This window comes from Gobius niger (assembly GCF_951799975.1).
Source record: "Gobius niger genome assembly, chromosome: 2".
Taxonomy (NCBI): domain Eukaryota; kingdom Metazoa; phylum Chordata; class Actinopteri; order Gobiiformes; family Gobiidae; genus Gobius; species Gobius niger.
The window spans coordinates 21761347-21779299 of NC_136853.1; the positions used below are offsets into that span (position 1 = coordinate 21761347).

The 17953-nt window shown below is 41.3% G+C and overlaps 1 protein-coding gene across 3 annotated transcripts in view; it reads right to left on the minus strand.

Annotated features, from left to right (window-relative positions):
- Window positions 1–8643: 8643 nt before the first annotated feature.
- LOC306959740 (protein INSYN2B) overlaps window positions 8644–17953 on the minus strand; it is a 29165-nt gene continuing 19855 nt past the window's right edge. For all 3 annotated transcript variants that reach the window (XM_079551931.1, XM_079551930.1, XM_079551929.1), the window contains one exon: window positions 8644–9365. In XM_079551931.1, the coding sequence (XP_079408057.1) occupies window positions 9176–9365 (190 nt within the window). In that variant the 3' untranslated portion in view covers window positions 8644–9175. The remainder of the gene's footprint in view (window positions 9366–17953) is intronic.

Sequence of the window (17953 nt, forward strand, 5' to 3'; positions counted from 1 at the left end):
ATCTTTACTTGACTGACTCAGTATCACTCAGGATTTTTGATCTCCTCAAACACTGACTGCATTACTATTGGCTTTGGCTTCTTCAGCACACTTATTAGTGCTGCTAATTCATACATTTTACACACTTAATTAATTGCACATTACCATTCATTAATCAATACTGCATATAACGTTCTAATGTAAAGCATTTGGCCACATTTCATTCAAAAACATACCTTTAAATACCAAAAGCCCACCTGCTTAGCAGGAGGATCCTGCAGCTTGAGATCACAGTGTGTAATGGGAGAGGTCCGGCTCCCGATTGGATCACACCAGACCAAATGTTTTCCTGTAATTACTGATTTACAAATTTACGCTTGTCTTTGCCCTTTACATCTATGCTCTAAAATACAGAGGACTATGCAAGAACTTTAAATATAGAGGTAACAGCACAAGAAAACAATATAAAAGCACCTCTTGGCTGAGCAGTCTGTGGACTTTGAAGTTATCTAACATGTCTTCTGAGAGACAGACTTTGATGTTCCGAAAGCTCCTCTCTCTCTCACACACATTTGTGTGAAAATAATTGTTCTCTGGCCCCAGGCACAACAGCCACCTTTTCTTCTTTGACTCTCTCTTCTTTGCGTCTTACTGTTTTGGAAATCTTTCTGACCCGTCACATGCCATGGTGTGATATTACTCTAGTCCCTGTAAGAAAAAAAACAACTTTGGAGTTCCAGAGTGTAGATGAAAAGGTGGGAGTCCAGATGTGTTATGGAGGTTATGTCACATCAGTGCAGGACACTGAGACACTGAGACACTCAGCCTGTTGTTCTAGTATTACACAGAGGGTCTGTGAAGAGGTTCATATTGTGTATTTATAAAGCAGTGCCACACGAAGCGTAAGTTGTACAGTCCAGCTCAATGTGATAAATATTTCTAAAGTTCTAGCTGTGACAATCCCTGCTGTATATCTAAAATAAATCCCACTAATTTAGATTCTACTTTTATCTTCGATCGCTCAATAAAAACTTTGGTGAAAACGGTCTGTGTTTACAACATTACTTTTCAGGCCTTCTGAATGCGGACCTCGAGGTGACCAAATATATATATATATATATATATATATATATATATATATATATATATATATATATATATATATATATATATATGTTATATATAAAAAGTAATAGTGTTTGTTTTTACTATATGTTTTTGTTGCTTTTTTAATCATGTCATCTGGCATGCTAAAGCAGAACTAAGTAACATGTTTACCTTAATAAATCCTTCCCGTAGTCCCTCTGGGGTAAGTGTTAATGGGATGATTGGGGGGTCTTTCATCTCCCCCTGGTGTCTCTGAAAACCACACTTGCAGCTGTCCCTGCTCTGACCCGGAGCCCCAATACACACTAATAGAAAGACAATCAGAAGAAGCTACCGGGCAAAGCTAATGCTGGGCTAGCACCACTTTAGCAGTTTTACAGCCAAGTCTGAGTAAATTTAAAAAAAAAATCCATTATGTATTTGGGTTGTGGCATAATGTACAATATGATGTCCCTCTCTCCCTTTGCTTTTACTGCCAGCGAAGTATTTACTCTCATGGACAATTAATGAGTAAAAAAAAACCGCAACATGCTACAACACCTGCCACGGCGCTTATGGCCTCTAGGGGCATGTGTTAGTTCTGCTTTAAATAAACTACTCTTAAAGTTTGTCAGCTTTTTAACATAAAATGTCTTAATTAAAGGAATAGGCCAGCGTTTTCACATACTGAGATCTGTTCTTACCTTCGCTTTGACGAGTTAGTTCTTTAGTACCTGTCTCTTCACCCCCGTGCCTTCAGTCACGTAAACACAGCGCAGACGGCGTTAGCATTTAGCCTCTCCCTCTCTCCTCTATAGCTCCAAAACAGGTCAAGATAGAAGCTACCAAGCTCTTCTACGTTTTCTCTATTTAAATATGGTACGTGAAGTGTTACCCTACAAAGTATAATTACACAAAATTAAACAATGTGGATTTTCTAAGCGGATAAAAGAGGGAACTATATTGTAAGGCGTAATAATACCAGGAGTAGTTTGAAATCCGCGCAGTAATCTTCACTTTACTGTGTGGATTTTTATCCATATATGATATAATTCTATGATTTTTATCCCCTGCACTCAGGGGATAAAAAGCACTCAACCCACCCTTTTCACTGTTTTTGTCTAAACATCATGAATGACAAAGAAAACTATCTGCAGTTGATGATATTCTCCCTTTTTTGGCCATGTTTTTTTTACATTCCTTCACACTGTCCTCTTTGTCCTCAAAGAGCTGGTGTCACTGAGACAAGTTACTGGTTCCATCTGTTTTACAAGTTTCCCAGCAGATTAAAGCCAGATCACTTCTCTAATTCCAAACATGAACACAATTCATGTTGTACACACGATTTCCATAACTCTATCAATTCACTGGACATTTTTGCTTTGACATTGACAGCACAAATGAAGCAAGGGTAGTCCACCTTTTCTGATATAGATTATTTTTTAGTTGCAGAACAGAGGAGAGAATCCGAGGTAGTCTCTTCTTCTCAGTTCATTACATGTCTTTGAGGAGCAGTGGAAACAGCATTAATAAACCTCTTTGTCTTTTATCCTCTTTGCATTAATGATGACACCAAAAGAACTGCTTTTGCGTTTTGACAAATGCCCCGTTTTCCGTCGACACCAAAGTCGATGAAGGTGTAATGTGTAGGGAACTTCCTGCTCACATGGAGAGCAGTGCTCTGCCAATCTGTATTTACATTTCACTGCCCGGCCTGACAGCTACGTCCTGGGAGGAATTAACTAATATTTTATTAAACCAATCTGCAGACATCAGAGCCAACGCCTGACAGGTTGCCTCTAAATGAGTACATTGGAATTCATTATTTACTGTTCCCAATGACACCCGCACTATATACACACAGTTGTATTTCTGTCAGGACCATGTGTCTGAGCAAAGAGAAATGTCAACATTCTGTTTAATTGTCATGTCTTTAACCAGTTTATATATTATATAGCTGCTTACCGCCACAACGGGTTTTGGTCACAATATCTCAACTCACACCCAGACATTCTAAATAGTCAGAATCAATCTCAAAACTATTGATTATGAGCCGAGCTTTCAACAAATCTAAACAAGCAGAGCATCACCTTGAAGGTTGTATTTACTGAATAATTTAGCTATTAGGGAAAATTCGCCTGGGAGCCCTAAGATTTGGGTGGAGCCTCGCAGCACCCACAGGCTTCATAGCGTGCATGTCTTTTTTGTTTATTAATTTAAAAATCAAATCAGAAAAGATCTCAGGCTTCTGAAGCATGTTCCAGGCTTAAGCCCACAAAGACACCCCCAGGCTCCGCCACTGCTTCTCATCCAGGGATTTACAGAAAACTTGCTGAGAAGCGGACTTAGAACAGGACATGGGCAGCGTGTGACCCATTTCACAAGTCCACCAGCAGGGACGTGCACAGATCGAGCCCAGGTGGTGCTCAAGCACCTGCCCCTTTGCCCTGTGCCCTTCTCAAGACCTGTTTTGTTTTCTCCCCAATATTAAGTATTATTTCTTTTATTGTTCTTAGATATTTGCCCTACTAAGCCAACATGTGCTGAACATACGGGGTGTGCCCTTTTGTCTTGGTTGAGCACCTGCCCCTCAAAATGTCTGTGCACGCCACTGTCCACCAGCACAAGTATAGATTGAGAAACGGCCACAGTTTTGTTTGCTACGTTAACGCAGCCTCAACTCACCTTAGTCCAACTGGGTTCAGTTACTACCCAACACTGCTGAACACCACCTCTCCAACACCTCCACCATGGATGTCTACCTGTAGGGCGTATACCCTCCATCAACTCCTCGGTTCACACCGGCTCCGGGACCACCTGATGGCCGCAGCAGTGAGCTCCACGCGTTCTCTCATCTCCCTGCACCTGCAGGGCACTGGACTCTCCACCGCTCGCCAGGAGGCCGCTCCTTGCCCCTTCCATTTCCTCTCCTGCTGTAATCACCAGAAAGCTCCTTTCACTCTGCCCACAACTGTGCAGTACTGAATGTTAGGCCACTCAAGTAGCAGAGCCCTCCCATTCGTTCCCCTCTATCCCTTTGCTACTGCATCGCATTCCGTACGGTTCGATATTTCAGAAACATCTTGATTCGTCTCATAGCTCGGATGTCACTACTTGCACCTCGTTCTAATGTAGTTAGATGTCTTCCAGCTCCTGTGTTTCCCTGAGGACCTACACTTCCCAACGTTCCTTCAGCTGGGACTGATCTCCGCACAGTGGCTGCACAGTCTTTAATACAAGCTTTGGACAAGCAGAAAGGGGGCATTGACTTGTGATTGATTATGGTGCCGGTGAACTGGTTAGAACACAGCTCTGACGTCCCACGTGGACTGAAGGTGGGTGAGGGCATTATAGTGGTGAGATGCTCCAGTGAAAGACACATTGATTGGAGTGTAGCTGAAGCCTGTGCTCGGTGACTCATCCCATATTCATGCTTCTGCTTCCTCTCAGCATTCAGGGCCAGTGGTAGATGTTTTCACATGCCCATTACGCATGCTTGTTGATGCCCGCAGACACTGTTATTTTTTCTCCTTCATTTTCTAGCAGCCCCCCAGTGATGTTGCTCTGAATTGCGTGTGCTAACTTTGACCCTTCATGTCTCTTTGAAGAAAGAAATCCGTCTTCAAAAACGGCCTTGTTCACTGCTTCTTAGTGTCTCTCAGAAGTCTATAATGACTGGTGTGTGGACGACTACTCGTTTAACATTATGTGAGAGTGACACAGCAGCAGCTTTATGCTTTTGCGCCTTCATATTTACCCGGTAGTAAGAGGGGTGAAGGAAAAGGCTGTAGGTATTTTAAAAAGTGGTGTTTTCTTATTGATAGAGCCTATTGCAGAGGTGGACAAACAAATAAATACGACCCGTCTGGCCCTTCCATCGGGCTCGCTAAGAAAACATAATACACAAAATACAGTATTGTGTGTGCTAAAGTAGTGCAAAAAGAGTTGAAAGTTGAAATTTTTGTCTCGTGAATTTTAAAATACTGCTGCATAAGCTCATCTACATGTCAGATTTGTGCCCCTGATGATATAGACATGTCATGAGATTAAAATTTAAATTATGTGTTTAATGAGTCTATTGTTGGCAAGTTCAAAAACCTCAGTGTGCCTGTCATCGGAAGGTGAAGTGGAGTTTGCATGTTCTCCCCGTGTCTGCGTAGGTTTCCTCCAAGTAATTTCCCCTACCACTAAAACATGCACAATAGGTGAATCCTCCAGCCAGGTGTTTAGCCTGGCTCCACATCTGGAGATGAGTCAAATCCCCTGCGGGGATGAATAAAGTACATACCTTAACCTTAAGTGGAGCCTGTGATGATCGTACAGTCTGATGAAGACCCCGAAACGTCACTCTGCCGCTGTGAGCCGTAAAAAGCTGAAAGTAACAAGTACATTTCTCCATTGTGAGATCAATAAAGGCTTATCTTATCTTATCACTTTTCCATTTTTTCCACTGTATTGTTTTTGGATCCAGCTCACTGGGTGAGAACTGTGGATGTGGTGTCTCTCCTCCAAACCCATTATTGTACAGCCACTGATTCACGAATGGTTAGTCGGGCTGGGTAACGTAAAATAAAAAATTCTCCATACCGATACCTGAACAATACTTTTTCCGATTGCTATAATAAGATATTGTCACATTGAACCATAAAACAGAACAATCATTTTTAAATGTGTGCATATGATCAGGGTCATTTTGGGAGTTTCAGTTGATCAGGATTTAAAAAGAGCAAACTCAGTTGGTTTCGCACAACCTCTGACTGTGGGGGAAAACCTCTTTCTGTTATCTTTCATATTCTCTGAAAAATGGCCAAAAAAACAAAACCAAAATTCTGCCATTGTATGTAAACTTTTGTCCACATCTGTAAGGAGAGGGAGAGAAGTGCACCACTGACATGATAGTTTCCTACCTCCCCCTTGAAGGGAACACACACACACACACACACACACGCACACACACCTACACACACACACACACACACACACGCACACACGCACGCACACACGCACACACGCACACAGCTCTTGGTCTCACACGTTTTTCTTCATGGATTCAGAGCTGGTCTTCTGTGGATCTTTTGTTCCCTCACCAGGCTGGGCTCAGAGCCTCTCTCTGCCTCCTGTAAGCCAATGCACTCTGTCATCGGGATTACAGGCTGTACCAAAGCAGATTAATGACTGACAACTACACCAGGAGCTGGTAGGGCTGCTGCTGCTGCTGCTGCTGCTGCTGCTGAGGAGAGAGGCCATGTAGATGAAGTATCGTGTTGGTTGAAGAACAATATGTTCGCTGTGAGATTGTGTGAAAAGGGATAATTGTGTCTTCTGGATTATGCTGGAGGTGGTACTTGTTTTAAATGAATGGTAACAGTAAATGATCTGAAGTGATAGTGTGACAAAGCAGGCTGTAAACAAAATGCTATGAATGGACTGTCATGATTGGTGAGAAACACTTGGTTATTTCCATGTAACTGTGAGAACAAACTGTTTAAGCGTAAAAGTCAGATTCATTATTCAATTATGAGAAACAAACCATAAAATAAATAGTATTAAAATACCATAAACAAATAAAAATAAATCATTATGAAGAATTAGTTAATGTTTACTCACAGTGGCAGAGTTACTTTTTGTTTTGTTTTACTCAAGTAAGAGAGCAGATACTTGATTGTAATATTTCTCAAGTAGAAGGAAAAAGTACTGATTGAAAAAACTAGCAAAAGTACAGTTTCATCAAAAAGTTACTTAAAGAGACTATATGCAAGTTGGTAACTTTATACTCACTACTGCCACCTCAGGTCTTACGTGTAACTGCAGGTTCTATATTAAAGGAATAGGCCACCGTTTTTACATACTGAGATCTGTTCTTACCTTAGCTTTGACGAGTTCTTTAGTACCTGTCTGGTCTTCCCCCGTGCCTTCAGTCACGTAAACACAGCGCAGACAGCGTTAGCGTTTAGCCTCTCCTCCTCTCCTCTATAGCTCCAAAACAGGTCAAGATAGAAGCTACCAAGCTCTTCCACGTCCCTATTTAAATATGGTTATGTGAAGTGTTACACTACAAATTATAATTACACAAAATTAAACAATGTGGATTTTCTAAGTGGATAAAAGGGGGAACTATATTGTAAGGCGTAATAATACCAGGAGTAGTTCGAAATCCGTGCAGTAATATCTTCACTATCTTCACCTCGTTTGGAGCTATAGTGGAGAGGGGGGAGGCTAAATGCTAACGCCGTCTGTGCTGTGTTTACATTACTGAGGGCATGCGTGAAGACCAGACAGGTATAAATGAACTCGTCTAAGCTTTGCTAAGAACATATCTCAGTATGTAAAATGGTAGCCTATTCCTTTAAAGGGGCTAGATGCAAGTTGGTCATTTTTATACTCACTACTGCCACCTCAGGTCTTACGCGTAACTGCAGGTTCTATATTAAGCTCGTGCATGACGGCACTTCAGACCCAAAGTAACACCTTTCTGAGTGACAGTGCAGGATTTTAGAGGCAGTTGTGGTGAACAGGTCTGAGCTCATTCTACACTTTCGGACATGGCTGGAACATGTGGGGGAGGAAAATACTTCATTTTAACATTTTTAAGCTCTGTATAGTCCCTTTAGCGTAGTGATCCTGGCACTGAATAAACAGAAGTAAGCAGGAAAGTTGCAAATGACTCAGAGAGTGTGGTAAATAGCTGATGCTGTATTTCCTCAGGCCCACGATCAAGAGTTTGGTTTCTGTTTTATGCTGCTTTAAAGGAATAGGCCACCGTTTTTATATACTAAGACATGTTCTTACCTAGCCTTAGACGTGTTAATATATCCCCGTCTGGTCTTTGTCCGTGCGCACTGTCACGCAAACGGAGCACATACGCAGCCTCTCCCACATGTCATATAGCTCCAAAAAAGCTCACGATAGAAGCTACCAAGCTCTTCCACGTGTTTCCTATTTAAATAAAGTTACGTGAAGTGTTTTCATGCAAAGTGTATTTACACAGAAATGTAACATGTCGATTTTATAAGCAAATAAAAAGGGGAACTATATTGTGAGGCGTAATGATACGAGGAGCACAGCGTCCGCGTAGTAACTCCTAAAGACTTCCCCCCCGCTCACTTCCGTCAATAACCTTTAGGAGTTACTGCGCGGACGTTTTACTCTTCGTATCATTACGCCTCACAATATAGTGCCCCCTTTTATTTGCTTATAAAATCGACATGTTACATTTCTGTGTAAATATACTTCGCATGAAAACACTTCACGTAACTTTATTTAAATAGGGAACACGTGGAAGAGCTTGGTAGCTTCTATCGTGAGCTTTTTTGGAGCTATATGACATGTGGGAGAGGCTGCGTATGTGCTCCGTTTGCGTGACAGAGCGCACAGACAAAGACCAGACGGGGATATATTAACTCGACTAAAGTGAGGTAAAAACATATCTTAGTATATAAAAACGGTGGCCTATTCCTTTAAACTGTCTTTACTCTGACAATGTCCAAGTTTAGGCAAACACAGTTCTGAAGTATATGACATGTACACTTCACTTGTCTGAATACAAATCAAAACACACATACAACAGCAGCTGTGGTAAAATACTTTAATAGAGCTTTTATAATCCATATCTGAAATATAGCGTCCAAGCAGCTGATCTCTGACAGGTCCAGAGCTCGTCCTACTCTGTGTCTCTGTATATACTTTTGTAAATAATCTTTTTTCTATACATCATTGTGAGATTTGTATGTGCGTGTTGACATATATAGTTCTCATCAATTACAACATAATAAAAGATTTAAATACATATAACTTTATAATGTTTCTTGATATAAAAGCTGGTGTTCTGACCCTCATTACTCCAATAAAATTACATAAACCATCTTTCTATCTTCATATTTTACTCCTCTCATATAAATATGTTTTATTATTAAGAGTCTTTCATTATATTCAATACATTTCAATAACTTTTTTGTCATACGTGCTGAACCATACGTTTCTTTTGTTTCATTTCAGCTTTGCTACAAACCGCCATACCCCATACTTTTCCTCTTAATTGTTCTGTGTCTGCCTGTCTGTCCACAGTTTCTAGGTTTTTAGTGGAGGGGGTGTTTCCTGTGCCCCCTGAAGCTCACAGAAACCAGAAGCACTTCTTGCGGTTCTTCTTGGCAGAGACGGGCGGTCGCTCAGCCTGAGGTGAGTCCTGTTGGGTGGGCGTAGAGGGCGGAGGGGTGGGGGTCTGTGGCCGCGCCTCTGGTGGGTCACCCACCTTCCACGTGCGGACCACCTGCCCTTCCTGGAGACGGAAATCATGCTCTACACTGTTGAGAGAGGCAACAGGAAATCCAATTAGAACAATTCCACTTTCAGCTTTATAGGTTTAGACCTCCTCTTAAAGGAACAGGCCCCGGTTTTAAAAACTGAGATCTTTTCTTACCTGAGCTTAGACGAGTTGATGTGTACCTGTCTGGTCTTTCCACTGTGGCTCAGTCGTGTGTAAATGTTATTAGCATTTAGCCTCTCCCAGCATATTCCTATAGCTCCAAACTGGGGTGAAGTTAGAAGTGACCAAGCTGTTCCACGTTTTCCATATTTAAATACAGTTACGTGAAAAGTTACATGACCAAGTCACACAAAATTAAACACGTCGATTTTCCAAGCAGATAAAAAAAGAGCCCTATGTTGTAGGCGTAGTAATACAGGAGCACTTTGACGTCCACACTGTAAAGTCAAAGTGCTCCTAATGTGTTATTACGCTTTACAATATAGGGCTCTTTTATCCGCTTGGAAAATCGGCGTTTCATTTTGTGTAACTAGACTTGGTCCTAACTTTTCACGTAACTGTATTTAAATAGGGGAAGCGTGGAACAGCTTGGTTGCTTCTAACTTCACCCCAGTTTGGAGCCATAGGAATATGCTGGGAGAGGCTAAGCGCTAACAACATTTGCATGACTGAGCGCACGCACAAAGACCAGACAGGTACAAATCAACTCATCTAAGCTCAGGTAAGAACATATCTCAGTATGTAAAAACGGGGGCCTGTTCCTTTAATGAATTCATTTTATTATGTGTTGACATTTTGAACATTTTTGCCATCAGAATGAATATGAAATAACAGAGGGGAATAATTTATGAATCAAATGTTTGTTACATTAGGTGACTTTTCTCTTTCGACAAATGCTAATGGTATAACGAACTAACAGTATAACGAAGCTGAAGATGATATTCTCTTACATAAGAATCTGTCATCTTTTGGGGAATCACAATTGGAGATAAATTGGGAGTGTGCGACACTCCCAAATTGGGAGTGTGCGACACTCCCAATTTATCTCCTTCTAATCAATCTCGAATGATTAGAAGGCAGAGCTGCCAGTCTGGAGGACATTAAGGACATTAAGACCAACCATTCAAAATTCATTGAGTCAAAGTACAGGGGGAGGGAAATTGGATGTCACAGAACGTTATTTCAGCTTGTGTCAAAGTGGATAAAACATCGAGAGCTTTGCTGTTTTAAAATCACCAGTATCGGTCAAACTTTCTTCTTCTGACTTTGAACTTGTTTCAGGTTAACTTTATGATCATTAGGGCTGCACAATATGAAAAATGTTCAATTTTCAAACACCATCTTGAATATTTCAATAACCTTGTTATTTCTATTATATGACTAAACCATTCTGATTAGAATCAAGTGGTTTTTGTGTAGCCCAAGTATTTCAGAAGTGACCAAACAGAAAAACAAATAACAAACATTGAACAGCAGATTGAAAGAAGGAAAAAATGGCATAAATCAGGAAAAATGTCAAGGACTTTTGCAGAAGCCTAGAAAACTATCGCTCAAATTCAAAACACCATCACTAACGCCGGGTGATTTTTACCCGAGATAATCCACCCCATAAAAAGTGCTTGTCATCGAAATCTATCAAAACATGACAATACATGTCAAATCTGAGTGGTGTTCTTTAAACTGTGTCATGGCTGACAAAATGAAAGAAAAGCAACACAAGGGAACCATATGAAAATGCTCCAAAATTACTGGAAAATTAGGAATTTGGGAACAAAACATTCCTTAAAAAAAAAAAAAAAACATTCCTGGGATATTTGAGACGACCCTGGTGTAGAATCCACCTGAAACCTACTTTACCTTCATCACTATTAACATGTGCCTGTAGGAAAAGTGTGTTTTGGATTCTGGAAACACCCAGGCCATCAGAGAGCTACAGAGACCCATGACACATAAGCGGAGCATCATGAAAATCACATAAATCTAGGGTAAAAAGTTTCCAGGTGTACGGAAAAAAAGTGAAGATTGGAAAACCCCGACTGTGTGACTTCACATGTATAGCATTAAAAATAATTTGGCAATATGCTATGCAATCGTAGTGGGACAAAAACCTAATATAACATAAACATCTCTTCCTTTGACACATAGTCAGCCTGCCGCATTGCCCATCACATGACCCATCACATGACCCATCACATGACACTTTGGCTCAGGGCTTTGACAACTAAAATGAGAATGCATCAGTGAACTCTGATACACCTCCACCCGAGCTATAAGCAATAATACATGAAGGCCTCAGCAATGAAAGGCACAAGGACAATATTTGCTTCCTGAATTACTTCTGTCAGCAAATGCACATAAGCTTCTCCTATGAGATCTGATTCTTTTTTCCCCTCCTTTTCTTTCCCACTGCTGCTGTTCTTGCTTATTATGCAGTGCCCTAGTTAGCTGCTGTTTCTCATCACAGCGCAGATGCTAGAAATAAAAAGGACTCCCTAGGTTAAGGATGAAGAGGAGTGGTGCAGAGGAAGCAGGGCCATGGGAACAATGATGACTCTAAAACCAGCCCATCTGGCATTAAAAAAAACCCTCAAACTCCCACTCCTACTTCACTGGAGAGCTGCAGTTTTTACGCATAACAAAAATATCCAAATATTCAGGCACAACAACCAATGTGTATGCAAAACAGCAGAGACAGAGGGGGAAGCTTTCTGACCGCGATGACATCTACAGTTTGTCTTAGTTCTTACAGGAATCACAGAACATGATTGTGGTCTAAATGAAAGGGTTTTATACATGATCAATCCCAACGACAGATCCAGATTATTTTGTTGTTTTCAAAGCACAATGTATTACTCTAAAACGTATTGATTTTGATTAATTGTGCAGCCCGAACAACAAAGTGCAAAACAATTTAATCTCGAGCTCTTTGCTGCATCTCAGCAGAGGGAACAATCCAAGGAAACCTTTGAGAGTTTAGCTCGATGCTCTCGGTAAATAAAGCAGGTCTTTGCTCCTTTGCATAGCCCGCCAATTTGCACTCAGCTCCCTGTAGAGTTCCCCCGTGACTCCGGCCCTAAGTCTGCCACGCTCCTCTCTTAGTGAGACCGAAGAGTCCGAGTCTGCGAGACGCACCGGCACTGTGGGGATCTGTCCATCCACAACCTTAATTATGTTCACACTGGGCCCACAGACTGCAGCGCACACCACCACTCAGAGAAGCCAGCACAGATCTGTAGCTGCTCTTCAATTTTACACAAGCTCTGCTGATGTAACAACTTTACAGTTTGAGGGTGTTTCCCGAAGCTCGTAATATGAAGAACTTAAATGCAGTTCATTTCAGAGGAAGAGGCATCAGGGTGTCGGACTGAGGGGGAAAAGATACTGCTTTATCCAGTATCTAGAGCAGGGAGGGGTCCTCAAAAGACCTGCTTATGGCTTTAAATAAAAAAGCAGTGTGGGATCACCAAAGCGGTTGTGTGCAGAAATGCATTTCGTACGACACTCTTGGAGGCATTTACAGCAGCGTGAAATCATGACGCTTTACTGGTAATATGTGCCTCACTATAATCATGCAGGATAGTATAGTTTGGAAATCACACACTTATACAGCTCAATACAATTTGGTGAATCTTCTCCCTGAACAAGGAATACAATACCATAAAGAAGTGATGGACATATATAAATGATCTTTAAATATTAAGAAAACTAAAGCCATGTTTTTGGTTGTCTAAAAATGAATTCTGAACTGCAAATAACTATTGAGGGGATTTCAATTGAAAATGAGAAAACATTTTTGGTTGTTACTGTTGATAAACTAACTTGAAACCCCTCACACTTTATATTGTACCTTGGTACTCCCATACCTTATTGTGCTGAAGTGTGGGGAAACATTTATCAGAACATAAGTAATCATATAATCAAGGATCATTCACAAGCTTGTTTGACTTGGATCACACACATAACTTGCTCATTCAGTCAAAGTTGCTCAAATTTAAGGATCTTGTAAATTATTACCGGCTATTACTGTACAAAGTTCCTTTTCAATTCGAGAGCGAGCATAATTTGAGGGGATATGGAGATTTTACTTTGCCGATACCTCAATCCACTTGGAAAAGATTTGCGTGTCTGTTTTCGGAGGATGACTTTGGCACAAACTGGATATACAACTACCCACTGTCACTTACAGCTATAACGTTATTAATGGGAAGCGATCAGAACAGACATAAAATCAAGAAAACTCCTGACAATGTACAGAATACCTCTCACGGTCAGAAGGGGTACAGGGACTAATGAGATCAGATCCCCCATTGGGCTTGAGGAATACCCTGTAGAAACAGGGGATATCCTGCTCAGGTACGTCAAAGACTGTGACAAGAGCAAGAGCAAGTATTGAAGAACTATGACTACCTGAGAGTGAGACAAGATAAACACAGCATTTTCTCGCCGAACAAAGGCCAAAACGATACAACAAGCACTCCAGCAACTGAGGTCAAAATGGGAAACCAAAAAAGTCCATGGAAAGTTTCCCTAAGGAGTAAACCTGCCAGCAGCTGGCCTAAAAGCAGAGACTGAAGGCTCCCAGCGCAAGATCCATTTCTCCCCACACCACAGTACCAACATGGAATGATCAAAGAGCCAAACACAAGCCCACTGTGTAAACTGTGTGGAAAGTTCAATGAAACCATTGACCACCTTGTTGCTGGACGCCCTGAAATGGCCAAGACTGTATATGCCGCCACAACAGAGCGGCAGCGTATACACTGGAACATCTGTACAGGACACTCTAATGGTGAGCACGAGCACTGGAGCTGAAAATGATCTCTGTTCTGTGGGACATGCCAGTTCACACAGACTGGAAGATTGCAGCAGATAGGCCTGACATAGTGCTGAAGAATAAGATGGAAAAAACCTGCCCCCTCATAAACTTGGCTGAGCCTCTTAACATCAACACCTCAGTCAAAACTTCAGACAAGATCAGCAAATATAAAAATCTTGAAATCAAGATTGAGACAATGTGGGGACTTAGAATATCAACTATTCCAGTGATTGTGGGAGCCCTTGGAACCATCAAAAAGGGAATGAATAAATATATAGAACCAACATTAACATCCATGAACTCCAGAAAACAACCCTCCTTGGCACAGCGCACATCCTCAGGGGAGCTCTGGCTATGAAACGAACTCTGCCAATATCCTAAGGTCCACAGAGAAGACTTGGATGCTGGGAGATAAAAGACTGGAATTCTAGTTTATAACAACAGCAACAACAATAATAATAATAATAATAATAATAATAAAAAAAAATAAAAAAATAATAATAATAATAATGTGGCCATACGGGTGAAAAATAAACCTTTGTGGACAGAGAACAGTGTCCATTCTCCTGAGCTTGTGCTCTGCATCGTCTCATCTTATTTTCTGTGGTGTGGCCTTCATTTATACTCTTTGTGTATTTGTTGCTAAGAGACTGAAATCCTTTCCCCAGTTTCAATTAGAAAAGAGCGCAACCATGACCAAGAGAGCACTAACCTGGTGCGTGTGCAAGTATCACACACACTTGACCATAAAGATTTTTTGTTGTTGCTTTTAATTGATCTTTTGTATCATGATCGTAGTGATGTTCTTAAACTTCTTACTCAGAATAGCAGAAATCTGATTTATGTGTATTTTTCTTTGTTTTTGTATTGGTAGACATTATGGACCTAGGAAACTTTTCCTCTGATTTTGACCCATCGTTCAAACAGTGCCTCAGAAGAGCTGTGAGCAGTGGGCGGGGTCTTTCCTTCCCTTCCTCTCCCAGTGTTAACAATACATTATTCTCTAAATATTCTTCATCTGTCTCAGTCTTACATGTTGTCAGCTGCATCATGTGCCAGAACAAATTTCCCCATGAGGGATAATAAAGTTTAATTCATTCCTTCATCTGGAGATGAGTCCCAGCGGTGGCCCCAGGAGCAGCCCTGAAGAATAGGTCACATGCAGAGGAAAAATGTCCTGACGGGATTAACCTCAGCTGTGAGGCGAGAACACGGCGCCTCTTATTTACATATGTAGAGTAATTACTCAAGGATATTCTGGTTCTGGTGTGGATAATATCACTGATTGATTACTTTTGTTTTTGCTTTGTTTGAGTAAGATCAAGCTGCATAAACTGCAAATTTAGTACATTCAGCGCAATATTTTTGTTATCGATGTGACATACATTTAATCTTTAGTTTTCTGTGAACCAGAGGATCCTACATTTGGACAGCAGGTCTGGGCACAACTGTCAGTGGCAAGACCAAACCGCTCTTATTATTATTGTCATTATTTATATTGTTGTAATTGTGGGAAATTGTGAAAAAGATTAAATACATACAGTTTAGATGAAAAAGATGAAATACATACAGTTTAGATGAAAAAGATGAAATACATACAGTTTAGCAGGATCGCCACATTGGCAAAGGCTGTTGACATTTATGCCTCTTATAGAGACTCTAGACTTTATAGTGCTGACTTGAGACTGCTTGGCTGAGCAAGAAAAGGGGCAAGACTGAGGCTATAAACATGACTCAGGGAAACATAAGCTCGTGATTTATGCGATTTGTGGTGCACTTTGAGTATGTAATAAAATGTACGCTGAACAATGTCATCAACATGTAGAGCTGCACCGAACACGCAGCACCATCCTGTCACAGCATTGCACACTGGCTTCGGACACAATACACTAGTACCAATACAGAGGTATTTCTGATGTGTAACTTGGGATCCCTTCAATTTCTGTTGCTTATGTCCCCATTTCGCAAATCCCATGAATCTTATATATCCTAAATAATAAGAATTAACAACAACAACATTTATGATTATTAATAAAAACACTGCATCAATGAAACGGGATGTTCATGGAGGAGTTTAGACCGATGGCTGCGTGCAGTTTCACAGTTTCGTGACAACCATGCACGCCATGGTCGACATGGCTGCAGTACCTCCATATAGTGGCAGCAGATAAAGCTAGTTTTGCACCAGAGAGCATCACTCTTTACACACGTTTAACACAACTGTAAAGCCTGGTTTCCAATATGTTCAACTTTCTACAGCTCGATGTTGCTCCTGTGATAATGCTGAGTTAGGCACATTAAAAGAAACCAGGTGGGTTTTGTAAGGTACATTTTAGAATTCTCATATATTAATGAGGGCCTGACTTTGATTGACAGGCTGTTAGCATCAGAGCTAAAGGGGCGGGTGCGGTTATGACCGAACGAGGGCCCATGTGGGCCAAGTCTACAGTGAAGATCCCGCCCTTATGCCCCTTTTAGGAACGTGCTGGGTAGGAGGAGTCTGTAAGTCCAACATGGATATCCTCTCGAACATAGTCATTAACGTAAACAGGAGGAGTGAGCAGACGGAGTCTGATATTAATCCTGTCTATGGTTTAGACACTGGGCTTACACTGTGTGATTTAAGACACAGTTTTGCCACAAATTCTAATAGCAGGACTATTTTGAAGTCATGCAATCTTTCAGTCAGTCAACTGCAGGCGGCAGGAGGAGGGAGACACAGGGCGGTCACAGTGGATAGAGGTGAGCGAGGGCTGAACACGCTGATAACGTCTTCCTGAACCATAAATATATGTAAGATAGAAGCGATTACCAGTGTTCCATTCAGCCCCATTCATAGTAATGATCCCGAGCGGTCTTGGAAATCAACATGGCTGCTTTATCTCCTCCTACGACGCTTGTTCCTTAAAAGGGCAAAAAGGCGGGAAGCCCCGCCCTGTGGACCGGCTAAGAGCCTCCACAGTGCACCAGAGCCTGTCAATCATAGATTTAGGCCTACACTTTTTCGTGCTGATGTACAAAAAACGGTTAAAAATGTGGTTATAAATATGACATCTACCCCAGCGTTGTCGCATGGGTCATAGCAATTTTTAGAAGACAAAAATAACAACTTTGGAACCAGGCTTTTAAGCAGTGCTAGGGGGTGGTATTACACCAATGACCCGCCATCAGGACCAAAGAGGAGGGCTTTCCTTGCCCATTGTCCTGAACATATCACTGGAGACACAAAGTCTGCAAAAGTTAAGTGGCTATCAAGTACTTTAAGCTAGGCTACTTGTCATTTGTTCCTGAGTTAGCCTGGCCAAAGTTATTTTATTAATTATTCAGTTAATTGATGTTTGGGTGTTGTATCCATGGTAACGCGGGTCATTTCACTAGTAAAGTGTGAGTGCCTGCATTCTGGGCTCGTGTACTCCTTGTATGCGATTCAGACGCACACAGTGTGAGCTGATGATTCATTGAGCTTCCGAATCGTGTGTAAAATTGCATAGTGTATGCCCAGCAAGGTGAGATGGTTTTCGGACCATCACTCCACCGACAGTGCTCTACGTGCGCTAACAGAAAACACAAAAGGCCTGCTTGAGTTCGAGATTACAAAAAAAAATGTCTGCACCACTAAAATGTAAAAAAATCCAAAATTGTACAGCACGAGTAGTGACATTTTGAGCAGATATTATTAAAGCCCAATTCCCACATGAAACAGTAGATGGCGTCAAATCCCCCTTTATTTATTCTGAAGTTGATGTCCTGCAGGGGCTTATCCGTGGGCCTGTTTTGTTCTCTCTTTTTATCAATAACCCTCCTACTAA